The 13,524-nt window shown below is 37.5% G+C and overlaps 1 protein-coding gene across 2 annotated transcripts in view; it reads right to left on the bottom strand.

Annotated features, from left to right (window-relative positions):
• elp4 (elongator acetyltransferase complex subunit 4) overlaps positions 1 to 13,524 on the bottom strand; it is a 79,930-nt gene that overhangs the window by 49,577 nt on the left and 16,829 nt on the right. For both annotated transcript variants that reach the window (XR_013795462.1, XM_079593704.1), the window contains exons 6-7: positions 8,502 to 8,586; positions 626 to 814 (exon numbers count right to left, since the gene is read on the bottom strand). Coding sequence is in view for 1 of the 2 variants with exons in the window: in XM_079593704.1 (XP_079449830.1) it covers positions 626 to 814; positions 8,502 to 8,586 (274 nt within the window). In the remaining variant the exon portion in view is untranslated. The remainder of the gene's footprint in view (positions 1 to 625; positions 815 to 8,501; positions 8,587 to 13,524) is intronic.

A 13,524-nucleotide genomic window follows, 5' to 3' on the forward strand; every position in this document is an offset into this window, starting at 1 on the left:
TGGTGATCAAAAACAATTAATGACTACATGGGGACTTTAAGTCTAAATCTATGGGACATTTTTGCAGGTTTGATTGTGAAAAATTGAGAATCTGTTTGCTTAGCAAAGTAATAGCTCATCTCAAACAAAACATAACAGACCGTTTTTTCCACATAGATAACGGTTTTGTTTGAGATGAGCAAACACTATGTTCCTCCATGCTTCACTGTGGTAGAGATGCATTTATTATTATATTTCCCACCATGCAACACGTGCTTCATAGTGATTCATCACTCCGCACACAACTTCCCATATTCTGACAAATACTTCATTCAGCCTTTGATAATATTCTGAGACAACAATGGCTTAAGTAGTGCATTTGCTTAAATTGAGCAAATTTCCTGACCAATAATTTGTGGTTAAGACAATTAAAAATGTAGATGTTCAGCCATTTTGGCCTTAGTGCATTGGTCCATTTTTTTGCCCAGGTGTGTATATAATAATAACCATAACCCTAAAGTTCAGAAAAGTGTTTAATATTACCACTTAATGGTCTTTTCAACCATCAGTCTTGAGTAGAAACCTGAGCAAAGAATATACAGTATATGTGAACAAACAAACCGAGAAACTATTTGATTAATCATACCTGTATGAGGTGGGAGGGTACAGTCACCATAGCGACCGAGAGTGAAGTGCGCAACAGGCCTCGGAGGGCATAGAGAAAGGTGGAGAGGGCGTGGCAGTGGGCGGGGTTATCCTTACAGCACACATCATCTCCCCACAGCGCAGATCCCAGAGAATGAAGACCCAGCCGCAGGACATTCCGAGTCTTAGACTACAGAAGTGAAAAACATGAACATAAGAAGATGAACATAAAAAAATTTGAATTTAAAACAACATTGCATTCTCTCTGAGACGGTCAGGATATGTACAATTCATGTGAACAAATCCACATCTGGCTTTTGCAATGAATATTTCATTAAAGCACCGTAGGGAAAACTTTGGTGAACTTAGTGTTCAATAATGCATGAATGAATATCTTACCACATTTTAATAAGTGCACCTTCATTTACAAAAGGAACAAGGAGAAACCTGAAGTACATGACACTAATTTACAGTAATATATCAAATTATACCTACAGTGTTTACAACTCTTGTAGTCTTTTGTAAATTAAGTAAAACATTTTATGAGCTAGATGTGCATTTACTGTACTCAAAATAGCAGTACATGCAACACAGCAAAAAAAGAATGTTCAAGTTTTAGGTAAGTTTAAAGGATTTAATTCTGTGTACCGGTATACAACTACATCAGAACCACTTTAATTTTTGCCGTTGTCATGAAACTCTGGATTCGTTGTTTTTTTACTGTCTGCTGTGCATGAGAATCAACACACAACATGAATTATGTACTGCAAAGATAGCTATGAATGGATGAATTGTTGCAAAAAAAGAAATCAATATGTAAATAAATGAAAAAAAGAAAAGAAAGACAACCCATTATTACAATTCAGTATACAAATACTGAATACCAACGTTGTCAATGTCGATTAGATTTTTAATGACAAAATGTATATCAATGAGATTTTGAGATACTTATGAGAAACTTTAATCGTAAACCTTTTTGAGTCACCATGAAATCAAAATGAACTATTCTTATTTTTTATGGAATATTGCAGTATTTATTATAAGATCAAAAACCAAGACTAGTTTGCTAGTAGTTTCTTCGAGATTTTCCTATGAGGTTTAATGTGTTTTTTATTCAATTTATGAGTAAAATAAGGTCTGAGGTAAACATAACGTGACGATACTTGAACACGTAAATTACCCACACCTATATCGAAAAATGTAGATTTGGATTTAAAAAAACGTATGTTTCTAATAAGTAGAGGAGAACATTTGGGGTTGAGACCATGTGCAGTTTACGCTGTAGAATAAAACATCCAAGTCCCATTAAGTTATGTTAACAATAGACCTTTTTTTACTCATAAATTGATTACTCCATTGTAAAATCCAATAGGAAAATCTCGAGGGAACAAGTAGCGAATTAGTCTTCCAGGTTCTGACGTCATACCTGCAACCAAGCAAAAAAGCAAAACACAACGATCCAACCATCCAATCAATTCCCAATGGACAAAATCAAGTCCCACCCTACTTTTTTTTGTTCCAGAAGCCGTTTTACTGGGATCTACATCAATAGGGAAGAAAACACTATCGCAACTTCAATTTCATTGACTTTTACAAGCATAAAGTTAACACCCAAGACTGAAATTATATACAAAAAGTGTGGATAAAGTTAAGTGTACATTAGTCAAAGCTGAATTAACTACAGAAAGTAATGGAGGAGAAAGACTGCAATTACGGATTTCCTTAACTATAAACAACACTAAAATCTAGTGAATATGCATAAAATGAGCAATTATTTTATATCATTAGTAAGTTTACACTGTTTAAGCGCACTATGTGCTTCTGTCTGGTAATGATTTTCTAATAAAAGATCACAGGACGACACTTAATTTACTTCAATTAGAGACTCTCAACAGGACATGATTAGCTATTGTACAATTTCACATTTATACTCTCTCTATAATGAATGAGAGAAAGAGAGAGAAAATGGTGAAAAGCAAACAAAACAGTGTCCAAATAGTATGTCATACATAAGTGTGCAATGACTTGTGTAACTAAGTCAGTAGTGGAGTCCTGTCTGTAGTGAAAAGCCTTTTGTCTGTTGGAGTGAGGGTCATGTACCTCTCAAACAACTTGAATCAATGAAACAAACAGTCCAGCCAAGACCACTCAACAGCACGGTCAAACGGAACACGATGGTCAAAAGTGATTGGATGACATCTTCCAATCAGGACAGTTGCCTGACATGACCACAATGTGGCTGTCAACCTAAGAGCCAAAATGTCTGCTTCCAACAAGTGCCAGGAAATTCTTGGCACGTTATTCACCAACATCAGCCAAGCTAAGGGGCCATGGGTGAGAGATGTGCCCTCTACAGTGTACAAAGTCTGAGAAATAATGACAGAGAATTGAACCTTATTCACAAACCATCAAAGACCAAAGAGCGGATTCTGAACCTGCTAAATAAGGATAGAGAGGACAGACCAGAACATCTACAAAACTGGCCTCAGGGAACCATTGGTGAGACACAAATTCAAGTTTCAGATGTCTCGAAAAAGCAGGAAAAACTTAATATTTGCATATTTATGAGGATGTAAAAGGTAGAAGATGGTCACAGTCCATACTTTTAGTTCAGACCTAATAGCTATGTAGTCTTTAGTATAGGATTATATCACAAGCTGTGGACTGCAAACACAATAAGTTAGCTACTGTATCAGTCAAATTAACTTTGAACATACAAATAGAAAGAGAATAATTTATCAAAATACAGGCAATGACACCTAATAAAGCAACTTTCAGATCATACTGTAAAAATCGTACATCTCTGATCTTGAACTGCCAATCACGAATAGGTGCACAATAATATTCCCATGATTTTTACAGGCTATAGAAATATTATTTTGATGCAAACTCTGAATCAACATGCACCAATGGTAAATTTTCAATATATTGTAATCATTATGTTAATAACTACGTATATATGTACATTTCTGAAATACATTACTTGGACACAGTCACCTCTGATAAAAGATCACTCTAAATTGTAATAGACGTGCATTTTCTTCGAAGCTGCTTCGAAAATATGTATGGTGAAAAGCGCTATACAAATAAATGTGAATTGAAGTTTGCATCCTTTCAATTAAAGGGACAGATACAAATTAATGTAACCGTAGACAACAAAATTTAGAAATAGTCCTTAAAAAGACACTTTTTAAAGCTAATATTATCTTTTTTTCTTTTTTACATCATTCTACACTCTAAAAAAGGCTCTTTATTGGCATTGATGGTTGAAGAACCGTTAACATCCATGAAACCTTTGTGTTCCATATACGGTTCTTTACAGTGGAAAATGTTTCTTTAGATCATTCAAATGTGCTCCACACAAAGAAAAAAAATTAAGTTTTTCACCGTTCACTGTTTCTTTGGGGAATCAAAAATGGTTCTTCTTTAGCATTGCTGCAAAAACTTCCATTTGCAACCTTTATTTTTAAGAGTGTATATAGGACAGAAAAGTTCTCCCAATGCAAGAATTGTCCTTTTGCTTTGATATTATTGTGCATAACTGTTGTATTGTGAATAACTGAATACTCTGCTTGTATCTTTAAAATAGAGAAAAGGAGGCTAGATATCTTAAACAAACCAGCTGAAAATAGTCGTGGTGTTGAATTATGAGCATTCGTCCACTGACAATAAACGGTGACGTTAACACCCTCCACGCCGTCCAGCAATCAGACGCATCGCAAGTTAAATAAACCTCATTGTTTGACTGTGTTTCCAAAGCTTCTTGAGGGTTGAGCTTGACATTTCAACAGAGAGGGTGTTCCTGACTCACTTGCTTCCTCCTTCCCTTCGGCCACACTCCAGCTTTTTTATCACTCACACTCTTTTCCCCGCTATGTGTGCATGAGAAAGATGATATATTTTCAACCAATTCTGATGGTAACATAAACATAACCGCTATTCTTTACTAACAATAAATAAAGATAAGATAATATAATAAAATAAAATGTCCACACAATGTTTTGTTTTAAGTTTATTTCAAACTTTAAAGGTCCTTGCAACAATTCTAGAATTGAGTCACCACTCTGACAAACGTTTTGGTCAGTCTCACTGTTGCCCTGTTTGCTCTCATTCTGAGCATTCTTGCCTTTGTGCCCATGTTCTCTCAACCTCATCACATTCCGCGACCTCTGCCAACAGAATGGCACTGTTTGATGATGTAAGCGCTTAATCTGTCGCTTGACTGACGGGGATCGAGGACTTCCAGGGTGAGGAGCCCGAGGTGTCCATCAGTGCCACGGATTCAAAGAAAAACTGGTCAAATATCAACAAGAAAGAACTATAATAATTTTTTTAAAGAAATTTAAACAATAAATACCGTTTTTGGCTCTTTAATGTGTCTGACAGATCGCTGTAGAGCATCAGTTAAAGCTGCTCGTGAACTGATCATCTGTTCCTTCTAGTTCATTTATAGCATCAAATAAACATGAATGAACATCAGAAGGAATATTGTTTTAACCGCGGAAAGGCGTTTGTACACTCGGATGGCGGATGGCGAAGTATGATTGGTCAGATCACTTGTCAATCAAGCTCCCTGCGAAGGGTCAATTGCGAGATGTAAACTAAATGTGATAAAAATGTCAGATATGGCAGATGTAAACTCTCAATTACAAGTTTATACCTTGCAAATGCAATTGCTAGATATAAACTTGCAGTAGCATGAAACTCAGAACTTTGAGAAAGTCGAAATTTGAAGATATAAACTCCCAATTGCAAAAAATAAAATCAGAATTGCGCGTTATCAACTCAGAATTGTTAGAAATAAAGTCAGAATAATGTGAGATATAAACTTTCATTTTCGAGACAAAAATGCTAGAATTGAGATAAAAAGTTGCAAATACCTTTTTTTTTTTAATGTTCTTATTCCATGGCAGAAACAAGCTTCCATAGTGTTAAGCACAACAAGCAATTTCTCTTTATTAATTAATAGCTTGTTGGGGGGGACATAAGCCTAACTCCAATTTGTGTAAATGGGGTGTTTCTAAAAAATCTCTAAAATATAAAATAAAAGTGGTTTTAAAAGACTCTGTAGTGAATTTGAATGGGATTTGAGAGTCTTTGTATAGGTACGCAACTAGTATACTAACTTCATGTAATAAACGTTTACTTTAAAGGCCCCGAAATTCTCCAATCAAAATCGAAGAACGATCTGGTGTGACGTCATTTCGAACAAAATTTGGCAAAAACTAAGTTTGTTTTGTGTTCGTTTCGGGAGTTCGAAACAGCTTGCCAAACCTTTCCTGGTAAACATCTGCGAACTACCATTGGTCCGTGGCGATGACATAATAGGTAGGTGTGGCTCTGAGGCTCCGCCTTCTTTGACGTGGAAATCTTCGCCAGTTCATTTCTGTTCAGTCCGTCAAGGTCAGGCATCCACGAGTAAAAACACAAAAACACTGTAGAGCCGTTTTATATTAAAATTTGAAGTTGTAATTATAATTGAAAGAGACGCGGCCACTGTTGTTCATGTTTACTACTGTGAAGCTGCTTACTTTTAAACAATCTATTGTATAAAGTGCTATATAAATAAACGTGACTTTACTGGAGTGCTGAATATCCACATCGCTGTGATCAGATGCTTGCTTTACTGGTTTCTCATCTCTGTCATTTTTGTTGCGTTTATTTTAGTGAAAGGAAAGAGCGTGCAGCACATATTTGCATACTCATATAAACGCTGCTCTCACTAGTGTGGGCGGCATCAGGATATTCGCTAACAGTATAAACTTTTTTCTCACCCCAAAGCAAAGAACATAAAATAACTTTGCTGTGAGTATATCGGGGCCTTAAGCTAAAACAAAATTTGGTCACTAGACCATCTCTGGAGTTCACCACATGACAGAAGCCACATTAGAGCCACATAAAGTTGGAAACTGATTAAAAATAGCGAGTGTATCCTCAAGCGGCCTGGTCCCAAGAGCGGCTCGGCAGATGCAGTGCTGATGCGGAAGTCAAGACAGGGGCTATCATGGGGCCGTTTCTGAGAGGGGCCCCCAGAGGGGCCGAGCTCCCCTGCTTCTCAGTAGGAGCTAATGAATATGAACAGACAGAGGGCATATTGCCCAGTGTCTGTCTTGGCCTGTTTACCACAAAACTAATAGGACTCAGCTTTAAGGAAGAGGAACCCAAGGGAACCCATCTCCCTCCTGAGAGTGATTCAAGCACAACATATAGAAACTGAAAACTGAGGATGATATGAGGAAAAAGAGGAATAAAGGTGGAAAATAAAATTAAACATACAGCCTTTATATTTGAAGTTCTTTTCTGCTTCCTAATTATCACAAGCTTACGAAAGCCACGTTACAAAGGAAGTGAAAGCTCGGACAAAATCAGGCAACAATTAGCCAACCGAGACCAATCAATGAAACAACAAATTAAAGGTCTTGTAAAAACATTGCCTGCAGCAAAACACTTTCATTGTTCCAGAGGTGTGAATGACAGAAAGCCTGTTAACTGAGCATTACATTATAGCCGTTGCTCAATTTAAAGGGACAGTTCACCCGAAAATTGCAATTGTGCCATCATTTATTCACCCTCGTGTTGTGTCTAACCTATACTTGGTTTAGATTATTCTGTGGAACAAAAAAAATTAATCACCAGAGTATGATGAAAGCAGTCCTTTTGACACTATATTCCATGTCTTCTGAAGCCTTATGACTGAAAGTTAAGTCAGGATGACAGGATTTTCATTTTAGTGGGTACTATTTCATTAAAGTGCCTCTATTAAGCAATTTAAAAGGTTCCTAATTTTGTTTTGAAGGTCTCCTATAGGTTTACATGCATACAAGGTCAAAAACACTTTAATTTTCTTATAATATACATTGTAGCATGACCTCTTTTCTCACAGTGTATGAAACGGTTTGATTCAGTCTAAACACCTGTTTTCAGAGAGATACTCTGTTCTGATTGGTCAGATGGATCAGTCTGGAGTGATTGGTCTACCACTTACATCATGTGTCGTAAATGACTAAATTTCAGTTCTAGAGGCTTCCTTACTACACTTGTATATAGAGTAATGCGAACAGTTACGATGGCGTCGATAGTTCACTGGGCAGCCAATGAAGACAATAGGCTGGCATTAAGCTCATTTTTTACAAACCGTAGGTTCGAGCAGGAAGTAAAACTGGAATAACTGATGACTTGTTTCAGGCAGGTCTGGATGGGCTCTTTCTTTTGGGAGACAATAACTCAATTTATCCTGCACTTTGATCTTTGAAATATGCAGACCTTTTACATTCACAAACAGCTACATAACACACGATAGCCCCTTGCACACAGAGATTACGGAAAATACACTGATAACGTGTCCCGGGATTTGTCCTGGTATTGTTTGCTTTTGGTTCATTCACACCGCCAGTGATTTTTTGGAATATGAGGGTGCGTTCAAACACATCCCGTAAATATCCAGTAAAGACTAAGTCGATAAACCATGCTTGTGCATTTTTTTTCTGATTTGATAATAAACTAGGGCATTGCGTACAGTTCCACTAAGCTGGCGAACCTTCTCAGCTTAAGCGCAATCCCTACGACACACCCCTTACGGCATTGGTCCTGCCTTTTGTTCACACAGGCCTGATCCCAGCAATGTTACTAGGTCCCCCAACCCGGGATGTGTTGGAGTTCACACAGAAGGATTCCAAGAAATTTTATGACAATATTCTGGGATTAACGCAGTATGTGAAAGGGGCTTATGTTAAAGGTAATAATATCCGAAAAAGCATAGTAGGAGTTTTAAACTCTAAAGTCTTAAACTCCACTTTAAAGTCTTAACTATTGGATAAACGCTCATAATCATTAAATCGTTCATGAATCATGATCATAAGAACAACAGAGAGACCAACCTGGGGTGTGGATCCATCAAACCCTTCCTTACGGATGACCGTCTGGATGGACTTCAGGAGAGCATGATAGGGTGATGGTAACGGACTGAGAGAACATGAGAGAAGAACAAAACTTTAGATGTTAGAGAGACCTAAAGCTAGTCATAACTGACATAACTTTGGCAAGAATGCAATTTAGCAGATCAAATAGTTATTATAAAATCTCCATCATCAATGTGCAAATTACTGTAAAGACATTTATAATGTTACAAAAGATATCTATTTAAATAAATGTTGGAATTCTATTATCAAAGAATCCTGAAAAAAAGAAAATCACAGTTTCCACAAAAATATAAAGCTTTTTTCAGCATTTATAATAATAATAATAATAATAAATGTTTCTTGAGCTGCAAATCAGCATATTAGAATGATTTATGAAGGATCACGTGAGACTGAAGACTGGAGGAATAATGCTGAAAATTCAGCTTTCATCAACGTGTCAATAAATTACATTTTAAAATATATTCAAAGAGAAAACTGTTATTTTAAATTGCAATAATATTTCAGAATATTCCGAATTATTTACTGTATTTTTGATCAAATAAATGCAGCTTTGTGACGCATAAGAGACTTATTTTAAAAACATTAAAACACATTACCGACCAAAACATTTAGAAGGGAAGTGCAAGTGTAAAATGCAATCCCATTATCGTAAGAAAAGTTTAAAAGTTGCAAAGGTGCATGTGGAAGCAAAAGAGTGCTTCTGTTATTTTACTTATTTTCATGCAAGGGTTTACTTTCAGCAAAGTGCTTGAATGTGAATGTTTATGATTATGGCTTCAGGTCGAAAGTAGATGATACCCGTGTACACTTCAATTAAAACCTATCATGGCTGTGGCATATATGCTGCCAACATAAAGCGGGATTTGCTTCGGTATCACAAAAGCCTGTTGACATCGGCAGTAACCCTGGCAACCGTAGATGTAGATGCAAGGAAATACATCACTAATTAAATCAAATGAAATGAAATGAAATTAATTAAACACTTTGGCACCTCCGTCAGCTCGGGGCGCTCCCCCTGAGGTCTGCGGTGAGTCTGAGTGTGCTGTGTTAACGGGACAGTGCTTCTGATCCCAGTGACACAGCGCTTCTATGTTAAATCAGGGGTAAGATGTGCAACTCCTAACAAGGAAGGTCAAAACAGTTGACCTGCTCTAAGTTGCACATTCTGTCTTTACTTTTTAGACCCTCTAGTTACACTTAAAATTGCATGAATGAAAATGCATTAGATGTCACCAAACCATGTGGTATTTATTTGAAGGAAGGAAAGGTTAGCATATTGGCACATCTTTCAAGCAAAACATGTTACAAAAATAAGTATATTAAGTTTTAAATGATTCAACAATAGACACACTACTGTTGAAAGTAAAGATTAGTAAAGTAGTAAATTTTGGGATCATTAAGAAGAAGAAAAATACTTTAACCATTATCAACCCCAAGCCTTTGAACAGTATTACATACTGTTCAAAATGAAGACAAAATTTTGACACTTGCTTGTTGACTAATGTTAAAATGTCTTTTCTCTGTGTGAACTTACAGCACATATACTGTATGTATACTAATACACACACACACACGCGCGCACACACGCACAGTCTTTCATTCTGTCACTTCAGTCAATCATTTCAGGCTTTCCCTATCATGCTGGCTCACGACATGTTGTAATGACCACACTGTGCCACTCTGCATGGAGCAATGATAGCCATCAATTACTCAAAGATTGAGAACTGGACCTAAAACAGCCACCTCCAGGCCCGTCACTGCCTTTCAGTTGTTTAAAAGGACTCAAAAACGGCATCTATTGCATAATGCCAACAAATGTCCACAGAAACTCATTCTGAAAAAAAAAAAAAAAATGAAGCTCATTTTACATTTGATAAAAGCACTTGAATGAAATATCGGGAGTTCTTTGCGCCGTAAATATGTTTATCGTGATTTTAGAAGTGGGGCTACCGTTCTAGTAACTTAAAAACTGCACAGAAAAAAATCAGTTTTATGACAGTCTCATGCTGACTCCTTACGTTTAAATCTCAAAGTTTCATAACTATTTTCTGTGGTAATCAACATTGGGCCACAAATGCTGTTGATAGAATTGATGATAAACCTAAAACATCATGTTACGCGTTTAGTCTTCCGTCCTCGCACTTACACTACAGTTCAAAAATTTGGGTTTGGTAATATTTCTTTAGGTTTATTTAAAAAACATTATTATGCTCACCAAAGCTGCATTTTATTAATTAAAAATACAGTAAGAACCATATGTGAAATGTTATTACAATTTAAAATAACTGTTCTCTATTTTAATATATTTTAACATGCAATTTATTCCTGTGATGTCAAAGCTGAATTTTCAGCTTCATTACTCCAGTCTTCAGTGTCACATGATCCTTCAGAAATCATTCTAATATGATGATTTGCTGCTCAAGAAACATTTCTGATTATTATCAATGCTCAAAACAGTTGTTCTGCTTAATATTTATCATGCTTTGTGTATGACGTTTGATTCTTTGATAAATAGACAGTTCAAAAGAATAGCATTTATTCGAAACGGAAATCTTTTGTAACATTATACATTTAGCCACTTTTGATCAATTTAATTTCTTCTAGAAAACAATCGTACTGAACCCAAACTTTTGAACAATAGTGTACAATTTCACGCTCTGATCCCAGCTGACTGGTTTGCTCCTTAATGGGGTGAAACACGTGTTTCCCTCTTTTGATGAAGACCTGGAGATGTGGGGGTGGTGGTAATCAAAAGAAGACCCGCCCCCATTGTGTCTGAGACACAGAGACCGCAGCAGCCCAGCGGAGCGTGATCGCTTAAGGTGCCGTCCGTGGAGGATAAAGGCCGACAGGTGAGCTAATTAAGATCACAGTGATGTGAGCGCGAGGGGGACCAGAGGCAGCATCCGTCTTAAACAACAGGCTCCGCTTTCACCTGGAGAGCAATTTGTGCCAATTACGCCACATAGTGAAACGGAGCGATTTAACAGTCTGGAAACGGCATGGGGCTTTTTATTCTATGAGCTGTGAAACACAGAAAGACAATGAGGGCTTTTTTTTGTATCTCAAGACATTTAGTAGTCGTTTAAGCTTGCTGATTAATTGATTTCTCCGAAATGGATATGAAGCAGTTTTCGACATCAGTCCCAATTGGTGCTTTATAGCAAAATTACCAACTTAGGCTCATTGCGAAATGTGCCTCTACCATCATTTTCAGACAAACTCCATAAACGTACCGGTACATACAATTCACAACAGTTTCCTTCTGAAATAAACATTAGAGGCAGTAAAACTATGCTTATCCCTTTTCACACAAATTATGATTACAGGGGTAGATTATCGATCAATTAAGGGTTTTCATGCAGTTCCTTGCACAATACTATTTGACATTAACTCTTTTCCTCACCAGCCACTGTGGCAAGTGGTTTTCCAAAGTTGCTAGCCACTCAGTATTTTCACTGGCCCCAATTTTTACATCAATTGCATGGGGAAAAACTGCCGTTTAGATATTTTTTCATTTGGCAGCAGGTATATTAGGTTGCTGTCACTTTAAGACCTGATGCATGCTTCCATTATGCTGTATGCATTTTCTTTCTCAACTCTGATTACATTCACTTAAAGCATAACTGACTGCGTTTACGTGAATACTCACCAAGACCGGCATTTTCACATTATTTTGCGTGCATTCGACTGTTTAAGTGCAATAAGGCAGCGAAAACGAACACAAGATGGATTTATGTGCTTGCACTTTGAGTGTGAGCACAAAAATCTGCAGGAATGAGTACAATTATGCACAATATACATCCAATCGCCACCTAAATTCAAGCCCTGTAATGGTGCGTTCACACCAAACGCGAAGTGTATATTCGCATTGCGTTACTCGCTCTAGATTACTCGTGGGATGTTTCTTGTTTTTCACATCAACTCACGCGAATAAAAACATTGTGCGAAAAGGAGTGTCTTCACACACAACAGTGATAGTAACCGGACGTATCAATGAGCTCTTCACTGATTGGCTTGCGCAACTAAGCGTCATGCGAATTATTGCGCGGAGGGCGTGATTGAGGCGAATATCAGGCTTTCGCAGCAAACGCGTCGCACAATTTGCGTCATTCGCGCCGCCACACGCGAATTCGCATCTTTGCATTGACTTTGTATGTAATCTACTCACGCAAATAATTTAATTCGCGTTTGGTGTGAACACGCCATAACACCAACAACATTCATTTCGAGCGAAAGAAACAAGTGAGTAAAGCCTTGTTTATACTCGACGCGTCCGCACGAGCGCAAGTCTCCGCTGACTGCGCGCGCACCTCTCCAAACGGTCGAGGCGTTTATACTTGACGCGCTCGCCGTTGTACTATTCTTTGAAACTACAGGGGGCGACTCGAGTAATTGTCCTCTCTAAACCATCAGGAATCGGTGAGAAGAAGAAATATAAACACGTGACAATGTTTATTTTAGTTACCACCACCAATACAAAAATAATCATGTAAAACCCAGTAAACCCTGAGATTATTACTTGTGACATTAGAACAAAATATATGTAGGCTAGCCTATATGGGAATACATGTACGTATAGAAATAAATTAACAATCTCTTAAATATTTTCTAATTTCACTAAACATTTGTATTAACCACGGACCTTTATGTTAATTAAAAAGGCTTTTTATGCTGTTGTATGCTCATTTTTTTAAATGTAAGCAACTAATTTAGGGGTGCTGGTGTGATGAGAAGTTCGTGCTCGGCCAGATTCGGCTCAAAGTCGTTCATCTTCGAATGCGGAGCCGCACGCGATGTTACAAAATCTGCCGTGCACACCGCCAGGCGAAATGGGCCCTTGCGCACCCAACGCGCACGACCGCCAAACACCGCAATGACGTAATTTTTGCCGCGGGCACTTCGCGCTCGTGCGGACGCGTTGAGTATAAACAAGGCTTTAAGAGAGGTGGGTTTGTGTTTCAACTCACTGTCGGAGAGA

Source organism: Phoxinus phoxinus (genome assembly GCF_949152265.1).
Source record: "Phoxinus phoxinus genome assembly, chromosome: 2".
NCBI classification, from domain to species: domain Eukaryota; kingdom Metazoa; phylum Chordata; class Actinopteri; order Cypriniformes; family Leuciscidae; genus Phoxinus; species Phoxinus phoxinus.